This window comes from Lagenorhynchus albirostris, chromosome 7 (genome assembly GCF_949774975.1).
Source record: "Lagenorhynchus albirostris chromosome 7, mLagAlb1.1, whole genome shotgun sequence".
Taxonomy (NCBI): Eukaryota; Metazoa; Chordata; class Mammalia; order Artiodactyla; family Delphinidae; genus Lagenorhynchus; species Lagenorhynchus albirostris.
Window position 1 is genome coordinate 21,610,713 of NC_083101.1, and position 22,524 is coordinate 21,633,236.

General features: G+C 35.9%; 1 protein-coding gene across 6 annotated transcripts in view; it reads left to right on the forward strand.

Moving 5' to 3' along the window:
* PTBP3 (polypyrimidine tract binding protein 3) overlaps positions 1–22,524 on the forward strand; it is a 96,503-nt gene that overhangs the window by 59,613 nt on the left and 14,366 nt on the right. For all 6 annotated transcript variants that reach the window (XM_060154617.1, XM_060154618.1, XM_060154619.1 and 3 more), the window contains 2 exons: positions 10,761–10,871; positions 12,368–12,536. In XM_060154617.1, coding sequence (XP_060010600.1) covers positions 10,761–10,871; positions 12,368–12,536 — 280 coding nt within the window. The remainder of the gene's footprint in view (positions 1–10,760; positions 10,872–12,367; positions 12,537–22,524) is intronic.

A 22,524-nucleotide genomic window follows, 5' to 3' on the forward strand; every position in this document is an offset into this window, starting at 1 on the left:
TCCTATAAAAAGCACCAGTAGTAGTTGTTCCTCAGAAAGTAACATCAATATAGAAAACAACTAATCTATTTGTACTGACTCCTCCCTACACTTGAGTATTTTTATTTTAAAAACTCTGAAAGGAAAATATGAATAACTTAAATAAGGAAGTATCATGTTAAATACTGACTGATTCTCAACATAGCTTTCATAGACTACCCATTACTATGTCTAAACTGTCTTGATAAGAGGCAGTGTACCACATCATGGCCTACTGTGAAGATATAGAGTTTAAGAACTGGAAGATCGATCACCAACCTAGTTACATAATTTTGTATTGAATAAAACTGCGGCTCAGATACTTGATGAGTTGAATATTGTAAAGAGTAATTTAAGAACCAGTTAGAATTCAAGTCCCCTAATGTCAACTCCAGTATTCCATTTCATTATACTTGACAACCTAAGTATAAAAATTATTTTAAAACACTAAAATATGTTATATGCTTATTTTCATATTTATTTATTTATGGCTGTGTTGGGTCTTCGTTGCTGCGTGCGAGCTTTCTCTAGTTGCGGCGAGTTGGGGGCTACTCTTCGTTGTGGTGCGTGGGCTTCTCATTGCGGTGGCTTCTCTTGTTGCGGAGCACGGGCTCTAGGCACACGGGTTTCAGTAGTTGTGGCACGCGGGCTTCAGTAGTTGTGGCATGCGGGCTTCAGTAGTTGTGGCTTGTGGCTTTAGAGCGCAGGCTCAGTAGTTGTGGCACACGGGCTTAGTTGCTCGTTGCGGCTTGTGGGATATTCCCGGACCAGGGATCGAACCTGTGTCCCCTGCATTGGCAGGGGGATTCTTAACCACGGTGCCAGCAGGGAAGTCCCTATTTTCATATTTATATCTCATTATTATTATTATTATTATTATTATTATTATGTATTTTTTTGCGGTACGCGGGCCTCTCACTGTTGTGGCCTCTCCCGTTGCGGAGCACAGGCTCTGGACGCACAGGCTCAGCGGCCATGGCTCACGGGCCCAGCCACTTCGTGGCATGTGGGATCTTCCCAGACCGGGGCACAAACCCGTGTCCCCTGCATCGGCAGGCGAACTCTCAACCACTTCGCCACCAGGGAAGCCCCCTCATATATTAAACAGCATGATCTCAGGCCAGTCTAGACTCATTTAACTGTTTTCCAAACCTTTGGATTTGTACTACTGAATGAAGAGTCGACTATAGGGGTGTGTGTGTGCATTTAAGAATTGAAATGTATCCTATCCTATTCTCACATTTTACAAATAAGGGTACAGGGGACCTTAGAAGTTGTTACTTTCCCCACAGTCATTGTACCAATTGGTGATAGAACTCAGATATATTTCCTAATACGGTTCATGTGCTATGCATGTAAATATCAAAATATACCATTTATTATGCCTACTTTATTCCCTGTGATAGTTTCCTGAGTACCATTTTCTAAATATGTGCATTTGTGAAGCATGTCCTATGGAGGGTTTTAGCAGTAGTATCCGTAGCCACCGTTGTTTCCTAAAAGTGTTCAGCAGTTACTTAAGTGATTGGTTTCTTTGTTCTGGTGGATTTTCTTTTCTACTGTTTATCCCGCAAAGTGGCATTGAACCCTCTGTGATCCATCAGCATTTTTTGTTTGCTTTTGCTACTGTGGCACTGTAGCTACTGCTAACTTCTACTGCTTTACAGAAGATGTTATTGCACCTGTGGCTCAACATTGCCATCAGTCAGCAGTGAATTTAGTCAAGGTTGTGTGGTCCTGTCTTGTCATTCCATTTGTCATTTCCCTCAGACCAGTAACAAACCTTGTTTCTTTCCCAAAAGATCATGGGTCCTTCAAGTGAAGAGAGGTAATTGAGAGTCTTCAATAGTAACCATTGGGATAGGACTCTCAGCCCTTTAGTTATGGCACTTTCCTGTTTAATCCTTCTTCACATTGCTGTTGGAAAACACCAAAACTTCTTAGCAAGGCACTTAAATCCTCATGTGCAGACTTCTCCCCATCTCTTTAAGCTCACTTCCTAACTCTTCTGCTTATTTAACACCCTAGCTTTTCTGGCCCTTTGACCCTCTCCCCCTACCCCCCTCTTATTTCTGTCCTTGTCCATTTCTGTCTTCTATTTCTTAGGCCTGGAACACTCTTTAGGGAGATAGCCACTTAGCTGAATCTACATCATTCCATTTGCAGCTCAAATTCACCTCCTCAGAGAGTCTTTCTCTAATTACGTTAATTTAGCCCTCTCCCCCTGACACTCTATTCCATTAGCCAACTAAAATGTAGTATAGCATAATGATTAAGGATACAGTATCTGGAGCTGGTTTGAATCCCAGCTCTACCACTTACTACCTCTATAACCTTGGACAAGTAACTTACTCCCTCTATGTCTTTTTCTTATTTATATAATGGGGATGAAGATGGTATCTATTTTATACCTTCATTGTGTGGATCACATGGGTTAATGCATTTAAAGCACTTAGAACAGTGCCTGTTACATAGTAAGTGCTCAAGAAATGTTAGCTGTACTTATCAGATGCTAGTAAATTGCATTGTAAGAAACTGATCCTTGCTCTTGTGGTCTTGTGGGTAAGATGTAATTTCATAAGTAATAGCATAAAATGTGATAAATATTGTGATTGGAAAATACATGGAAGTGTGGAGTTGGTTGCACATGTTATAATTAATTAGTAAGTAGAGTTGATATTAGCTAAACTGCTCTCTAACATCTATGGAAGCTAGTGTTTTTCCTTTAGCTCATGGTGAGGGGATTAATAATGACTGAGATAGGAGTGGTGCTATTTCAAATGAGGTAGGTTAGGGGAAGTGTTTACAGTATGACATTTGAACAGAAGCTTGAAGGATGTGAGGGTGTAAGTTATGTGTATATATGGTAGAACAATGATCCAGTCAGAAAGAACAGCAAGTGCAAAGTCCCTAAAATGGAAGTGTGCTTAATGTGTTCAAATATCAAAAAAAAAGACTATATCATTGGCGTGTAAAAAATAGGGAAGCCATAAATGATAGGCTCAGAGAAGGTGTTAAGACTAGATGATGCAAAGCCTTTATAATCTTTACACTGAGTAAAATAGGAAGCCATGGAGGATTTTGAGTAGAGGAGGGAGATGATAGGTTTAATGTTCTTGTTGCTATGTTAAGAATAAACTGTAGGCATAAGTGGAGGCTCTTATCATAGTCCAGATGAGAGATGGTGGTGACCCAGGTGGGGACGTGAGCACTGCACATGGTGATTACATATATATTTGGAGTGATTTGCTGATGGGTTTAGTAGATGTGGGTTATGGAGAGAAAGAGAGTAATCAAGAATGCCTTCCAGATTGTGGATGTGAGCCTCTGGTAAAATAGAGCTATCTTATACTAAGATAGTAAAGACTGAGGGCGAAGAAGATTTAGGGCAGGGGTGGGAGGAAGGGGAGGAATCAAGAGAGTGTTTTGGACATGTTAAATTTGAGATACCTGTTAGACAGCCAAGTGGGAGATGTTGAAGAGACAGTTGGGAAATAAGTCTGGATTGGGCCTAAGAATTCACGCTGGAGAATTGGTAATCATTTGCATATGAGTGGTAATTAAGGCCATTGGATTGGATGGCATCACTTAGAGAGTATTTGTAGATAAAGAAGGCATTCATCAACTGTTCCATTACATAAACTCAACCCTGCATTCTAAAAAATTTCTTTGTGTACTGAAGGAGTAGGTGAAAACAGTATTTTTGTGGAATCCATTACTTCCAAGTACTGTTATATATGGGGTTACTTTATGAATGTCCAAAAGGTGAATCTCTTCAGGATGAAGGACTTATCTTTTTGAATTGCAAAATAAAGATAAATAGCTTGCAAAAACCAGTTATTATGGTATCAAATAAAAGAATCAACACTAGTAATACAAAATTCTAATTCTTAAATCTTGCTGTTTTGTTGGCTACAAAAACTATTATAAACAAATTGTGGCCAATGTGCTTGCTATTTTAAAAAGTTCTAATATAAATAATGCTTTTTACAAGTGAATACTGGTGAACAGTTTCTGGCAAGCCCTCTTTATAAACATCACCCTGAAGATTAATTTTATCAGAATTTGATCTTTAGTATTTTATTAGTCCCATTTTAAAGTCTGAAAAGATTAAAATGCACAAGAAATATCAAGAGTTGAGTCTATGTGTTTCTTATGTTTATGACAGCAAAGTAAATATATTAGGAAATAGTCAAAGACCTTGTAATCTATAAAAATATATATTAAACTTCCCTAAACATTGATCTTTTGAGACCAAATCTATTTAAAACTGAGTATTTTGATAATTATAAAAAGTTGTTAAAAACTATACTTCAGGCATTCCTGAATTCCCCAATGTTGGTGCTCACTTACTTTATTCAAAAGTATCAGATTGGGGACTTCCCTGATGGCGCACTCGTTAAGAATCCGCCTGCCAGTGCAAGGGACGTGGGTTTGGACCCTGGGCCAGGAAGATCCCACAGGCTGCGGAGCAACTAAGCCCGTGCGCCACAACTACTGAGCCTGTGCTCTAGAGCCCGCGTGCCACAACTACTGAAGCCCACGTGCCTAGAGCCCATGCTCTGCAACAAGAGAAGCCACCACAATGAAAAGCCTGCACGCTGCAACAAAGAGTGGCCCCGGCTCACCGCAACTAGAGAAAGCCCGTGCACAGCAATGAAGACCGAATGCAGCCAAAAATAAATTAAAAAAAAAATAAGTATCAGATTGATCTTTGCAGCTACTCTTTCAGTAAATACAATCCAGGGGACTCTAGAGAGCTATCCATGGTTAGCCAGTTGAGTTCATTCATATTCTCTTGGCACATTCAGATGAAAATTACACAGCCAAACACATCTGTCAGGGAGGATATGCTTCAGGTTGTTGTTCAAGTTAAATGAGGGAAAGGAATTGAACCATTAACAAAATGTGAAGGTTAAGTGGAAATTAACTAGGTTCTGTAGCATAATACAGTATAAAATCCCAAATTTTAGAGCAAATTATATGCTCTTGTTACTTCATTAACAAGATATTTTACATCAAAAATATTTATCATTTTAAAAATTGCATATTGCCATAATTCTTCAGTCAGATCTCAGAGTATAATTTGTTATCAGTTAATAATAAGCATTTACTCTGTGCCTCTTATATGCCAGGAATTGTACTCAATGATAGAGAAATGATTCAGGCAAGGTATATACCTTCAAGGACCTTTCAGTCTAAAGGAGACATATATAAACAAATGTATAGACCAATGTAAATAAAACAGCTAGATAAATATTTGTATGAGGCCTAGAGGGGATATTAATATTTGGTACTAGAGAATGAACTCTATTGAGATTTGGGTGAGGCTAAGGATTTTCTGGTGGCATTATTCCCTGAGCTGAGTTTTGAAAAAGATAAATGAAAATTTACTAGGTATTAGGTAAAGAGTTACAGGAAAAGGGAAAAGCCACATGTATAGGCATGGAAGTCCAAAACCACTCAGTGTATCTGGAGAACTACTATAGACAGTTCCCTGCTGTTGATGTAAATAGTGTGGTATAAAAAGTGTGAGGAAATGAGGTTGGAGAGGTACACCAGGGAGAAGTTGTGTATGTTATACCAAAGAGCTTGGATTTTACCATGTAGATAATGGGGAGATAGTGAGGAATTTTAAGCAGGGAAAAGTATAATCTGACTTGTACTTTAGAGCACTACCTGTGTCTGCAGTATGAAGGAGGGAGGTTAGGCAGTTATTATATCTCCTTTTATATATATACATACACATTTTTAACATTGTTACTACTTTATCAGGTGAAGAAAAAAGCAAACAAACCTCAATTGATGCACTTACAATATATAGATTGATGTGTGTGCATGCATGTAACACCATAGTATCACCAAGGATGGAAATTAAGAAAACATAATACCTTTTCCCAAGAATGCTTATACCTGTATCTTAAAGAAAGATACAACATAAAATCTTTGACAGCTGAGAAGAAAGTAAATTTGGTATTCTTCTATAAACTTTAGGAATATTATCTAGGACATGAGGGTGTACTGAGGAAATAATCTGTTCAAAGGCCAAAGTTTTCATTAAAAGAACAAAACAAAAAATTTCCTAGTGTTTTTCAAAATACAGTTATAATGAGGGGTTAAGGTCTCAAAGTTCTAAACCCTGAAATATGACCATAATGAAATTAACTACATTTTATTAGAAGTTTTAAATTTCAATAAAGAGCCTTCAGACTATCTAACTTTTAAGGAATGGCATTTTCTGGTGATCCCTTCCAAGACAAATTGGTTCCACAAATCTTGTTGATCTTCTTATCTCTTATAAGAAATGTTTAACTCTAAGCTAATAATATATTAAAGCATATCTTGCCAAAAATGAGTATTTGGACTTTAGGATAGTTATTTTATCTTGGAGGGTGGTAAAATACACATAAATTTTATCATTTTAACTTTTTTAGATTGTACAGTTCAGTGGCATTAGGTACATTTATATTTTTTTGCAGCCATCACCAAATAGCATGTATCTCTAGAAATGTTCTCATCTTCCCGTTGAAACTCCTGTACCGATTAAACAGTAACTCCCCACCCCATTCCTCCCTTCTCTCAGCCCGTGGCAACCACCATTCTTTCTCCTGTCTGTCAATTTGCCTACTCTAGGTTCCTCATATAAGCGGAATCACGCATCATTTGTTGTTTTGAGACTGGCTTATTTCCCTTAACTCATTGTCTTCAAGGTTCATCCATGTTGTAGCATGTGTCAGAATTTCGTTTTTAAGGCTGAATAATATTCCATTGTACGGATATACCACATTTTGTTTATTCATTCATCTGTGGATGGATACTTGAGTTGCTTCCATCTTTTGGCTATTGCAAATAATGCTGCTATGAACATAGGTGTTCAGATTATCTCTTTGAGTCTCTGCTTTCAATTCTTTTGGGTATATGCCAAGAAATGGAGTTGTTGGATCATATGGTAATTTTATTCTTAATTTTTTTTGAAGAGTCCCCATACAGTTTTCCATAGCCACTGCACCATTTTACATTTCCATCAACAGTGCACAAGGGTTCCACTTCCTCCACATCTTCCCCAACACTTAATCTTTTCTGTTTGTTTTGGATTTTTTAATAGTACCTGTCCTAATGGGGGCGTGAAGTGGTATTTTGTTGTAGTTTTTATTTGCATTTTGATGATTAGTGATGTTGAGCATCTTTTCTTTTTTTTTTTTTTTTTTTTTTTTTTTGGCCACACCACGCGGCTTGCAGGATCTTAGTTCCCTGACCTGACCAGAGGTCGAACCTGGGCCCTTGGCAGTCCTAACCACTGGACCACCAGGGAGTTCCCATTGAGCATCTTTTCAAGTGCTTGTTGCTATTGATTATCTTCTTTGGAGAAAGGTCTATTCAAATCCTCTGCCTGTTTTTAAAATTGGGTTTTTGTTGTTGTTGAGTTGTAGGAGTTTTTTTTATATTTCTGTATATTAACCCCTTATCAGATACATGATTTGCAAATATTGGCTCCCATTTTGTGGGTTGTCTTTTCAAGTCAGTTGATAGTCTTTTGATGAACATAAGTGTCCATTTTGATGTAGTTGAATTTATCTATTTTTTCTTTTGTTGCCTGTGCTCTAGGATAGTTATTCTTTTTTTTAAGATTTATTTATTATTTACTTATTTATTTTTGGCTGCATTGGGTCTTAGCTGTGGCATGTGGGATCTTTATTGAGGCATGCGGGATCTTTCGTTGTGGCGTGTGGGATCTTTATTGAGGCATGTGGGATCTTTCGTTGTGGCGTGCAGGATCTTCGTTGCGGCACGAAGCCTTCTCTCTAGTTGTGGCATGTGGGTTTTCTCTTCTCTAGTTGTGGCGCACAGGCTCCAGTGCGTGTGGGCTCTGTGGTTGTGGTGCAGGGGTTCCGGAGCACATGGGCTCTGTAGTTTGTGGCATGTGGGCTCTCTAGTTGAGACATGCAAGCTCAGCAGTTGCGGCACGTGAGCTCAGTAGTTGTGGCGCACAGGCTTAGTTGCCCCACAGCATGTGGGATCTTAGTTCCCCGACCAGGGATCAAACCCACATCCCCTGCATTGGAAGGCAGATTCTTTTTTTTTTTTAATACATTTATTTATTTTTTGGCTGTGTTGGGTCTTTGTTGCTGCGCATGGGCGTTCTCTATTTGCGGCGAGCAGGGGCTACTCTTTGTTGCGGTGCACCGGCTTCTCTTGTTGCAAAGCATGGGATCTAGGTGCACAGGCTTCAGTAGTTGTGGCTCACGGGCTCAGTAGTTGTGGCTCGTGGGCTCTAGAGTATAAGCTCAGTAGTTGTGGCACACGGGCTTAGTTGCTCCTCAGCATGTGGGATCTTCCCAGACCAGGGCTTGAACCCATGTCCCCTGCATTGGCAGGCGGATTCTTTACCACTGGACCACCAGGGAAATCCCTAGGATAGTTATTCTTGATCATTCTTTCTGATAATTAAAAAGCAGGACCATTTGCCTATTAAGGAGACACATACATAGTATTTGATAACAGCAAATTCTTAGCAGCATAGGGAATACTTATGTTTTTATCCTTAGAAGCAGAAGGGCAAGTTTCTGGCTTATTAAAATCCAGATTTAAAATGGGATGTCAGAGGAAAGCAAAATGCATTGTAGTAACCCTGGCCCTGAACTTGTGGTGGGGAAGTATAACAAGTGTTGTAGATTTAAAATGGGATGTCAGAGGAAAGCAAAATGCATTGTAGTAACCCTGGCCCTGAACTTGTGGTGGGGAAGTATAACAAGTGTTGTAAGAGCATTGGTAACCAGGGGTCTGTCAGGAAACTTTCCCCCAACTCTGTTTATTCCGCTTCTCTAAAGACTCTTTAGAGACGCCTTCCTTGAGCACCCTTGCACCTTCCCAACTTGCATTCCAGTTCACTCTCATCCCTTTCCCTTTTATTTTTAAAGCAAAACACTTTTTTATGACCAGACATTGTTATTTATTGGCTTATTTGTTTATCGTCTGTCTTTCCTTATGAGAGCAGAGACTCGTTTCTTTCTTTTTTTTCTTTCTTTGAGGATTTTCCAGGTTATTTTTTTCTGTTATTGATTTTTAGTTTAAATCTATAATTGTTTGAGAATATACACTGTATGATTTCTATTATTTTAAATTTGTTAAAGTGTGTTTTATGGCTCAGAATGTGTCTATCTTGGTCAGTGTTTCATGCAAAATTCAGAATGTGTATTCTATTATTGGGTGCACTGTTCTATAAATGTCAATTAGATCCAGTTGATTGATGATGCTATTCAGTTCAGCTATATCCTTCCTGATTTTCTGACTTCTGGATCTGTCAATTAGTGACAGAGCGGTGTTAGAAGTCTCCAGCTACAATAGTGTTTTTATAGTCCAGCAGCTTTTTTTCTCAAGTATTTTGATTCTTTTTCATTAAGCACATACATATTAAAGGTTGTTATGTCTTATGGATAAATGACCCCTATTATTATTATATACCCTCCCTCTTTATCCCTGATAATTTTTCTTCAGAAGTCAGCTTTGTCTAAAATTAATATAGCTGTACCAGCTTTTCTTAAAAATTAGTGTTAGCATGGTGTATCTTTCTCTCCCTTTAGCTTGAGTCTTTATATTTAAAGTGGGTTTCTGATGAATAACCTGGAGGTGGGTTTTGTTTGTGCTTTTTAAAAAGCCCACTCTGACAAGTATGTATTTTAATTGGCATATTTAGAACATTCACATTTAAAGTGATTTTTTATATAGTTGGGCTTATATCTACTAGGTTGGTGACTGTTTCCTACTTGTTTGTTGTTTCTTCCCCCTTCTCTTTCTGCCTTTTTCAGTTTTTTTTTTCCTGTTTCACATTTTGTTTTTTACTAGAATTCTTTAGAGCATTTTTAGTTCACAAAAATCTTGAGCAGAATATATATACCTCCTTACTGCCACAGACATACACAGTTTCCCCTATTATTAACATTAGTATGGTACTATTGTTTAAAATTGATGAGCCCATATTGAGACTCTTGTTACTGTTTTGTTCACTGCTGACTTTCTAGAGCTTAGAACAGTGCTCTATGAGTATTTGATGAATTAATAGAGCATTGAACATTCTGTTGTTCATTTTGTTGAATATTTTGTAGTTTTCCTGTCTATAGAAATTTCAAGTAGATGCTGATTCTCAGGCTGAAATAGTTGATCCGTATGACTCTTCCACTTCCAGGTATATGCTTTGTAACACCAACATCTCATAGCATTAATTAATTCCTGTTGTAACCTCCTGATTCAGTATTGTGCCATTTATGACATGCTATAAAATAGGTTAAATATTTAGTGCCTGTTATGTGTCAGGCACTGTTTTAAGCCATGCACGAGTGTTGAAACATGAACATCTTAGGCTTGATTGAAGTGATTTTGGTACCAATAGTTTTAATAGAGGAAATTATTTTCATTTAAAACTGGGATTCAGGGGCTTCCCTGGTGGCGCAGTGGTTGAGAGTCTGCCCGCCGATGCAGGGGACACGGGTTCGTGCCCCAGTCCGGGAAGATCCCACATGCCGCGGAGCGGCTGGGCCCGTGAGCCATGGCCGCTGAGCCTGCGCATCCAGAGCCTGTGCTCCGCAATGGGAGAGGCCACAACAGTGAGAGGCCCGCGTACCGCAAGAAAACAAAACAAAACAAACAAAAAAAAAAAACCTGGGATTAATGAATCAAGTTGTATTTATAAAGATATGTTAGCAAGTTTTTTCCTTAAATTTAACCTAATGTGAACTTTTTTCCAGATATTTTCTAAATTTGGCACAGTCTTAAAGATTATCACCTTTACAAAGAATAATCAGTTTCAAGCCTTGCTTCAGTATGCTGACCCATTGAATGCACATTATGCCAAAATGGTAATTATGATCTTTTTTTCATTTTTCAGTTGTTAATCAGTCACTTCAGTGATACCAGAGAAAGCCATCATGTCTTCTCCTTTGCTGTAGTTTACCATGTGGTTTTTTTTTGAAAATTGTAATAAAATATACATACTGAAATTTACCATTTTTAAAAGTACTGTTCCATATGCTCTTCTTATAGTCTAAAAATTACTTCTTTCTTCATATGAAATGGTTTCAAATCACCTATCATTTCTCAGATTTCTGGGACTCATTTCTGTTTGTCCTATTTAAAGTCTAGAGTTGAGCACAGTACTTCTGATATAATCTGACTAATAAAGTAGGATTATCTTTACCCTGGTGCCTCATTTACTTATATTAAGTGAGCCAAAGATTGATTGATTTCAATATTTTTGCAACCATATTCACTGTTGAATTTCATTGAGCTCTAAATTGCTAAAGACATTAAATCTTAGGAAATATGCTGCCTTAAATTCATATTGTCTTCTTGTTTGTACATGAGTGCTTGACTTTTGACAGGATGTAAAACTTCACATTCAATTTGGTTACGTTTGACCCATCTTCTATTGAGATCTATCCCTAACTCTAATTCTGTCTTATATTGGTATCTGAATTATTTCTAATTTTTTTCCAAAGATAGGGACTAAGGTTTATAGTACTTTTGTGTATCACAAAGTGTCTAGTTCTTGATTAGGAATAACATTTATATTTGCTGTACCCTCTACCCACATATATTATTTTGTACCTTCATGATGGCATACTGGTCAATAACTATCATGATAAGTCGGGGGTTTTTGTATATTTGTATGGTTTTTTTTAATTGATATTTTTATGTTTTGGTTTCTGGTATCTATTTTTATAAATTGAAGTGTTTGTGGAAGTCATAAGTAGCTATAAATATCCCTTTGGTAAGTCTTTATTATTTTCAAAGGAGGGATTGCTGATTTTTGGTCTTGTATCTGATCTGACTCAAAACTTCCCTCAAGTTTATTACTCAAAGAAAATAAACTTAACAAGAAAAACAGTAAGTGGTAGATAATATTTCACGTATTGTGGTTCTGACAGGTACCATTTACAAAGGCTTTATTTCATCTTAACCTATATAAAGTACACTAAAATGAATTAAGATGAAATGTAAAATTTAAATATCTTTAAACATTTAAAAAATAATCATCATAATAATTAGTACAATGTACAATAATGTATAATAGTTTTCTAAGCTTATACATTTCTCCTCTTCCGTTTGCTCTTATCATAGACAGGATAGGGATTATTATCCTTACTTTACAGATGAAAAAACTGAGAAATAGAGATTTTCATTTTCTCTCTTAGGCTCACACAGTGACAGAGTTAAAAGTAAACCCAGGTCTTTGGCTTTTAGTTTAGTCCTCTTTGCTTTATGCCTGATTGCCACTCTGTCAAAGCAGAGGCTACTTGATTTATTATTGTTATTATCTTGTAAAACATCATGCTTTCTTACATGCTTTATTTAGGCTCTGGATGGCCAGAATATCTATAATGCATGCTGCACTCTGCGTATTGACTTCTCCAAGCTTACCAGCCTTAATGTGAAATATAATAACGACAAAAGCAGAGACTTCACTCGCTTAGACCTTCCTACTGGTGATGGCCAGCCATCCCTTGAACCCCCTATGGCTTTCGGTGAGTGGTTCTCTTTTGGGTCACAGAACAAGCTTTCTGAAGTTAAAAGTTTCATTTATTAATCCATATATGTCAGGTGGTTTCTTCTTGGATTCTCTCAGGATTTCTAAAGAAAAGTGAGAATCATGGAACAAAAATGTGTTCATTAATTGAATCTTAATATTAGTAGATTCTATTAGTTGGCAAAAACAAGTGGATACCTGAAATTGAATTTATTTTCTAACATTAATATTACTCGTTCTTTATAAACCATGCAACCATTTGCTTGAAATTAATAGTCTTATATATTACCACTGGTTTAAATAAGTTGATTTATAGGGTTGGCCAAAAAGTTCCTTTGGTTTCTAAGTACAAATAAAAGACACATTTTTCATTTTCACCAAGAACTTTTTTTGCGGTACACAGGCCTCTCACTGTTGTGGCCTCTCCTGTTGCGGAGCACAGGTTCCAGACGCGCAGGCTCAGCGGCTGTGGCTCACAGGCCCAGCCGCTCCGCGGCATGTGGGATCTTCCCGGACTGGGGCACGAACCCGTGTCCCCTGATGCAGGCGGACTCTCAACCACTGCGCCACCAGGGAAGCCCCACCAAGAACTTTATTGAACAACATATTCACCCTTTTGTTCCACTACCTTCTGCCATTGTTCAGGCAACTTCATAATTCCATCTTCTCAAAACTTTTTATCTTTTTGAGCAAAGAACTGTTCCAGGTGCCTTTTACAGTCTTCCGGGAAATGGAAATTTTTTCCATTAAGAGAATTTTGTAAAGACTGAAATAAATGAAAATCCAAAGGTGCAATGTCTGGTGAATACAGCAGGTGAAACAGAACTTCCCAACCAAGCTGTAACAGTTTCTGTCTGGTCCTCAAAGAAACATGTGGTCTTATGTTATCCTGATAGAAGATTATGCATTTTTTGTTGACTAATTCTGGACGCTTTTTTGTCGAGTGCTGCTTTCAGTTGGTCTAATTGGGAGCAGTACTTGTTGGAATTAATCATTTGGTTTTCCAGAAGGAGCTAATTAAAATAGAGGACTCCCCCTCCCAATCCCACCATATACACAACATCCCCTTTTTTGGATGAAGACTAGCCTTTGGTGTGGTTGGTGGTGGTTCATTTCGCTTGCCCCACAATCTCTTCCGTTTCACATTATCGTACAATATCCACTTTTCATCGTCTGTCTTAATTTGTTTTGAAAACAAAACGTTTTCATTACGTTTAAGTGGAGAATCACATGCGGAAATACGGTCAAGAAGGCTTTTTTTCGCTTATGTGGAACCCTAACATCAAAGCGATGAACGTAACCAAGCTGGTGCAAATGATTTTCAGTGCTTGATTCAGATATTTTGAGTATGTTGGCTATCTCCCACATGGTATAACGTTGATTGTTCTCAATTAATGTCTCAATTGGATCGCTATCAACTCAACTGGTCTGCCCAACTGTGGAGCATCGTCCAGCAAGAAATCTCCAGCACGAAACTTTGCAAACCACTTTTGACATGTTTGATCAGTCACAACACCTTCTCCATACACTGCAGAAATCTTTTTGTGTGTTTCAGTTGTGTTTTTACCTTTCTTGAAATAATAAAGTATAATATGCTGAAAATGTTGCTTTTTTCTTCCATCTTCAATATTAAAATGGCTACACAGAAATTCACCAATTTTGACAAGTTTTTTTTTAAATGCATGCTGATCTGATAGCTGTCACAATACAATCTAACAAAACTGTTTCAAATGAAGTTAAAGACAACTAAGTGCTACTAAAGGTGTCTTACAGAAAAAACCGAGTGAACCTTTTGGCCAGCCCAATATAACCAGCAAAATACTGGTGTAAGTGGTCTTAAGAGAAATACTTTTCCTTTTTTAAGTAGTGATACTTTAAAACAAGGACCTAAATTAGTAGTATGTTTTTCCTTTATTCAAAGAAGAGGATTTACAATTTTTTGTTTTTGTTTTTTAAACATCAGAACTTTTCATCTTAACCCTAAGTTTGTGTGAAGTTGCATTTTTGCACTAATAAAAGTAGTCTTCTGCATTACTCATGAAAATGTTGCTTTGGAGAGCTTCCTTCTTTTATTTAAAATTAGTTCTCAATAATTTAAACTTTTAAAATAAACCTTTATGTAAAGGGAAAAGTAGTGGAGAGCCTACTTGGATGTATCATTAGGTTAATATACTTTTTGGTTTTGCAACTCTCGAAGTGTGGTTTATTATTTAGTTAAAGTATTTTAATTTTATTACCCTTTGTGATTGATTTTTCTTTCCCAGATGACACCATAAAATATTAGTTGAGACTTCAAGTGATATTTAGTTTATCTTCATTTTATAGGTGAGAAAAAAGAATGCTTAGCCAAATTGTTGTCCAAAATTTTCTAGAAAACAGATGGTAAATTTAGTGTTAAAGCTTTTTGTTATTTATAACTGAAAATGTCAAGTACATTGTTCAGTTCATGTTCCTAAATTGTTAAAGTTTCTGTTTTAGTCTGACCAAATTTTTGTGTTTTATACAGTTGGGCTTCCATATCTACAGGTTTGGAATCTGTGGGTTCAACCAACTGCAGATCAAAAATATTTGAGGGAAAAAAATTCCATAATGTTCCAAAAAGCAAAACTTGAATTTACCTTGTACCAGCAACTATTTTACATAGCATTACAGTGTACTTACACCTATTTACATAGCATTTACAACATACCAGGTATTATAAGCAATCTAGAGATGATTCACAGTATGCAGGAGTATGTGCAGAGATTATATGCAAATACCATACAATTTTATATAAGGGACTTGAGCATCCTTGGATTTTGGTGTCTATAGGGTGGGGGGTTGGGGAGTGTGCTGGAACCAATCCCTTGTGGATACTGAGGGATGACTGTATTTGTTATCAGCCCCTACTCATATGTACAATTTGGGAGAGCCAAAGGTCTTTGTAATTACCATTTTAATAACAAATGATAGAAATTGGGGCTATCACTCAAGTTTGCCAAAACTTGGCTATCAAATGCGGAACTGCACGTATTTCAGTAATTGAATACATACTGTTGGTATAATTAATGTTCTGCATTGTGGGAGGAGGACATTTTAAAAATACAATTTAAAATTTTGGTTTCTGAATATAAAATAACCAGAATGTTACCATCCTTTTTTTATTGTATTAATAAATCCTTTGTCATTGCAGAGTAGTGTCTACATTATAAGATAAATAATTCATCAAACAGAGAACAGTACTTTTTTATGTGTTGTGTGAAAGTTTACTCTGCCTCTCGCAAATATTTGAACTGTTCAGTATTCCCTCTTTTTATTCTCTTGGCTTCAGAAACACCACACTTCCATGACTTTTTTCCTTACCTCACTGGCTGTTCTTTCCTTTCTTTTAAAGATTACCGTTTAAAGGTCTTAGGGCTAAGTTGTGAGCATTCTGTCCCTCTTTAGAGAAATATATTATACCTATAGAAAAGCTTGTAAAACCTATGAATACGGTTTTAAATACCCATGTAATTACTATCCAGATTAAGAAATAAAATGTTTACACATACTGAAGAAGCACTATTTGTACCCCTCTCATTTATTGTGTTCCCACTCTCCCTGCTCCAAGATAACTGTAGTCTCAAATTTTTGATGATAGTCATGCTTTTGCTTTTCTGCTTTTCCCCTGTGGTTTGGTTGGTTTTTTTACTACTTATTATGCAGCCCTAAGTGCTAATTTAAAAAATTCTTTTCTCCTATATTTAGAACTTTATCTAAATGGAATCATACTGTTTGTTTTCTTTTGATTCATCCATGTTCACATATGTGGCTATCGCTTACTCATTGTCAATACTGTCAAGTGTATAGATTCCCATTGTATGAATATACCACAGTTCGTTTATCTATTCTGCTGTTGATAGACATTTGGGTTGTTTTAGTTTGAGGCTATTATGAACAGTACTGCTGTGAAATTTCCTTGATTACCAATGAGGTTGAACGAACTTTATTTATTGGCCATTCTCCTTTATGAATTTTCTGTTAATTCTTTTGCCTGTTTTTGTGTTTGGTTTGTTGTCTTTTCTTGTTTATTTGTGGGAATTCTTTATATATCCTAGACACTAGTCCTTTGTTGGTATTATGTGTTGCAAATAATTTCTCTCCGTTTTGGCTTATTGGTTCATTCTCTCCATGGTATTTTTATGTAATCAAATTTATTTGCCATTTCCTTTATATTTGTGTTTTTGTGTCATGTTTAAGAAATCCTGTATTACTTTGATATTATAAAGATAAATACTTATATTTTAAAGTTGATAGTATTTTAGTAACTTTTTATTGAAATACTTTAAGTTGCAAGAATAGTTCAAAGAATTACCTTATATCCTTCAGATTCCCCAGTTATTAACATCATGCCACATTTACTTTATCATCTCTCTGTTTATATGCGTGTGTGAGTGTGAGTGTGTGTGTTTGTTGTTGTTGTTTTTTCCTCTGAGTCATTGGAGAATAAGTTGCAAGCATGGTGTCCCTTTTAAATACTCACTGTATATTTTCTAGGAACAAGGACATTCTTACCTAAATACCGTTATCAAAATCAGGAAATTAACATTCACACAATACTATTATCTAATCCATAGACCTTTTAAAATTTTTGCCAGTTGTGAAAATAATGTTCTTCGTATGAAAATTTTTCTCAGTATCAGGTTAACTTATTTGTCATGTTTCTTGAGAGTCCTTTAATTTGGAACATTTCCTCATTCTTTGTCTTTTATGACCTTTAAAATTTTAGAAGAGTTCAGGGTTGGGTATATAATAGAATTTCTCCCAACATGCATGTCTGGTTTTTTGGCTGAAATAATGTTGTGTCTTTCTCATTTCATTACATCAGGAGACACATAATGCCACTTTATCCTATTCCTGGTGATATTAACCTTGATCACTTAAGGTGGTTTCTGCCAAATTTCTTCCCTGTAAAGTTACTGTTTTTCTCTTTGTAATTAACAACATATCCTTATAAGGAGGATACGTTGAGACTATAAAAATAGCCTGTTTCTTATGACTTTTCACCCTTTAGTTTTAACATCCATTGCTTAAATTAGTTGTTACTGTGGTAGTTGTTGCTATATTGGTGATTTGCTAATTCTGTCATTCCTTCTCATTTATTAGCTGGGATTTTATTATAAAGAACTTTTTTCTTACCAACACTCCATTCATTCATTCATTCATTTTTATTACATAAATTCGTGTGAATTTAAGGTTTATAATGTGCTACTTTTATGTATTTATATATTGTAGTATGATTCAGATGTAGTGATATTTATCACATTACACAGTTTTAGTATAATATTGTTGTCTGTATTCATTATACAATGCATTAGCTCTCTGTGGCTTATTTACTATTCATTGCTTTTTTTTTTTTTTTTTGTGGTACGCGGGCCTCTCACTGCTGTGGCCTCTCCCGTTGCAGAGCACAGGCTCCGGACGCGCAGGCCCAGCGGCCATGACCCACGGGCCCAGCCGCTCCGCAGCATGTGGGATCCTCCCGGACCGGGGCACGAACCCGCGTCCCCTGCATTAGCAGGCAGACTCCCAACCACTGCGCCACCAGGGAAGCCCCATTGTATTTATTTTTTCATGTTAATATGAACTTGTAGGTTCTTATTTTATTCTATGGGTAATAATTTCACAGTATCATTTTTCACTTTATGTTCAAACTCTCCCAGATTTGGCCAGCTTCTGTGGCCTTTTGACATACCTTCTTCATTGTTTGAACACTTCCTTACTTTCTGGCAGAAGATATTTCAGATCTTCTTTACTTTCCCTGCCTTAACACTGCAGTCAGCTGTTACTCCAATGAGCCCTGATTCCTTTTAGTAGGAAATAGTATTTGGAAATCAGTATCAAGGCATTATATGTGCTTATTGCTAATAGGGTGTCACTGCTTCTAGGAACTTTAAATGGGCATGACTAGGATATATGTGTATGTGTACTTCATAAATATATTTCTCTGTGTGTGTGCGTGTGTGTGCATGTGTGTGTTTGTGTTTTAAAAAACCGCAAGTTTTAACTGATAACTCCAATTCCAATTCAGCACCCTTTTTTTCATATTGGTGATTCCCTTCTTCAAGAATGAGAAATCTAGTTTCCATTAGCCTCAACATATTATTTGCTCAATCCTATAATACACAAAAAGTAGTTTCAGAATTAACACATACCATTAATTTGAGGTTAATATATGCATGAGTAGTTTTCTGAGCATTGTTCCATTGGTCTATTTATTTGTCTTTCTTTTTGTCATTACCACAAGTCTCAATGTCTGATAGAGTTAAGTCTCTTTACTTATTCTTCAAGAGTATCTTGGCAATTCTTGACCATTTACACTTAGGAATTTTAGGATCAGCTTTTCAAGTCCTCAAAGGGGAAAAAAAGCACTATTAGGGTTTTGATTGGATTATATTGACTTTATAAATCACTTAGAAGATAATTGACACCTTTACAATAAAGTCTTCCAGTCTTTGAATGTTGTATATATCTCCATTCATTTGTATATTATTTAGTGTCTTTGAGTAAAGTTTGGTGACTTTTCCCCATAAAGGTTTGCATATGTTTTGTTAGAATTATTCCTAAGAGCCATACTTTTTAGATTCTAATTCTAGACCAGTCTTTATGATCCGTGTAACTTTGGGCAGATTGCTTAACTGCTCTGTACTTTTGTCTCTTTATATGTGAAATGAACATAATAATAGTATTTAACAGGTAAGAGTTGTGAGGAATATTAAATGTGCTAATATACGTAAAGAGTTTAGAATGGTGCCCTGTAAGTTTTAGCCATCACTGTTATTTGGTTTTTAAATTGTTACTAATACACAAATGCAGTGTTGTTGTTTCTTGATTTCATATTCAGCAACCTTGATAAACTCGTATTTCTTTCTCTACTCTAATTAATTTTTCTCTTACTTTAGTAAGATGCACTGAACTTCTAAAATTTGCATAGAAATGGAAAAGTATCTAAAATAGTGAAAGGAAATAAATGCAAGGCTTAATATAAAGCTGCAGTAGTCAAACCAGTTTGATAGTGTTGAAAGGTTAGATAAATTAATGGAGCAGCATATAGAGTCTAGAAATCGACCCACATGTATGTACTCAGTTGATTTTGAGCAAAATTACCAGTGTAAAAATTCAATAGAGAAAGGAAAATCTTTCAACAAGTAGTTTTGGACAGGTGGATATCCATATTGGAAAGAAAATAAACATTGATCCGTATCTCACACCATACTGACACATTGACTTGAAATGGATCTTAGACCTCTGTGTAAAACTTAAACCTGTAAAACTCCTGGAATAAAACATAGGAGAGGGGACTTCCCTGGTGGTCCACTGATTAAGACTCCGAGCTTCCACTGCAGGGGGCGTGGGTTCAATTCCTGTTCAGGGAACTAAGATCCCATATGCCATGCTGTGTGGCACGGCCAAAACAAAACAAACAAATAAATAAATCTTATATTTTAAAAAAAAACTTAGAAAATCTTTGTAACCTTGGGATATGCAAAAGTTTCTTAGGTAAAACGCAAAAAGTACAAACCATGAAAGGAAATAATTTATATATTGTACGTACATCAACATTTAAAAGTTTCACTGATTGAAAGGTACCATCAAGAAAACCACAAGGTAAGCTATAGACATTGAAGAAAATATTTGCAACACATATATATAAGACAAATTTGTTATATCAAATTATATAAAGAACTCTTATAGCTCAGTAATAAGAAAACAAACTGTTAAAAAATGGCCAAAAGATTTGACAAGATATTTTACAGAAGATGGTATATGAATGGCAGTAAACACATGAGAAGGTGCTCAACATCTCTAGTCATCAGGGAAATGGAAATTAAATTACTGTAAGATATTATTACATACCCACTAGAATAGCTAGAGTTTAAAAGTTTCCTGTACCAAGGATGTGGAGCATCTTTTACTAGCATACTGTGTTGATGGCAATGTAAAATTTAGGAAACTCTTTGGTAAAGAGTTTGCCAGTTACTTAAGTTAAATGTGCACCTACAATATAACCTAGTCATTTACCCAAGAGAAGTGAAAAAGTTAGTGTCCACACAAATACCTGTATGCAAACGTTCATAGCAATTCTATTTGTAATGGCCAAAATCTGGAAATATTCTATTACAGGTGAATGGATAAACAAAATGTAGTTTATCGATGTTATGAAGTACTGTTCAGCAATAAAAAGGAATAAATCGTTAAGGACAACAGGATTATGTTGAATGAAAGAAGCCAGACAAAACATTATTATGAATGAAAGAAACCATATAAAAAAGAACACCTGGTATATGATTCTGTTTATATATAATTCTATAAAATGCAAACTAATCTTTAATGACAGAAAGCAGATCAGTTGCCTTTTGTACTTGTACAGTTTATTGTATGTAAATTAGAAAAGAGAAATAAGTCATATCATTTCAGTCTAATGCTGACAACCCTCCAAAGGCTCCCATTTTTTTCAGAGTATTAAATGCCCACATCCTTACATTGGATTGCAAGCCCTATACCATCCACTTCAATTTTCCTCTTTTGACATATCTCCTTTGATGTTCTTCCCTTGCTCCTTTTGCCCACCAAACTGACATCCCTCTAAAGCATGTTAGGTATGTTCCCACCTCCAGATTGTTCCCACTAGTTATTCCCTCTTCCTGGAGGGCTTTTCTCCCAGATACCCTCAGATTTTGCTCCTGCTGCCTTCTTTGACCTACCCTGACCAGCCTTCCCTCAGTACTCCTGATTCTTCCTGTTCTATTTTTTTAGTAGTATTTATCACCTTCTTATGTATGCAGTTAACTTATTTACTGTGTTTATTGTTTAATTCTGTTTTCATCAGTCGAAATAAGCTTCACCAAGGTAGTTTTTTTTCTTCTCTACTTAGTTTGTGCCTGACACAAAATAGACACAAAAAATATTTGTTGAATTAATGTTTATTTATTATTTTTTTCCACTACTGTTTTCGAAGTTTAACACTGTTTTGTATTTTCATCTAGGATTTTTAACTTTCATACTTATTTTACCAAAATATAGAGTTAATTGATACCTGTAATCTTTTCTTATATAAGAACTTTAGGACACTTTAACTCCTTTTACCTTCTCTTACCTCCTCCTAACTCAAGATATTATTATGTTTAAAACTTTTTAGATTTTAACATTTCAATTTGTTAATTATTTTATACAATCAATATTCATTTAGATTAAGCCATATATAACTCTCTTAAGGCCTTTCATTTCTTCTTGCAACTCAGATATGCCATCTGGGGTTGCTTACCTTCTGCCGGAAGGATATCCTTTATTATTCTCTTAAGGGGAAGGTCTGTGTTAACATGTTTGAAGTGTTCATTTCGCCAGAAATGTCTTTATTTTGTTGTCAGTTTTAAAAGATATATAGAGTTCTAGGTTGACAGTTTTTTGTTTTGTTTTTTTTTTTTCAATGTATTAGAGAAATCAGTACACAATAGTCTGGTTTTCATTGTTGCTCTTGGAAGGTCAGCTGTCAACCTAATTACTGCTGTTTTCTCTCTGGCTATTCTTTAGATTTTTTTTTTCATCTTTGATGTCTACAGTTTCAGTATGATGTGTCTGTTTAAGGATTTATTTTTTCTACCTGGAGCTCAAAAAGCTTCTTGATTTGGTGGATTGTTGTCTTTTACTGGTACTAGAAATGATCTTCTCATATATTTCTCCTTCACACTGTTTCTTTTCTTACTTTCTGGAATTTTGATTAGACCTGTTATACTCTCTTACTCTGAGTATCTCAAACTTTCTTTCATATTTTCTATTTCTTTATCTCTCTGAGCTGCATCCTAAATAATTCCTTAGGGACTTTCATTTTACTAATGGTCTCTTCACCTTTGTCTAATCTGTTGTTAAATTTGTCTGATAATTTTAGATTTCAATAGTTGTGCTTTTTATTTCTAGAAATTTTATTGATACTTGGTTCTTTTTTTTTTTTAAGTATCTTCCCTACAGAT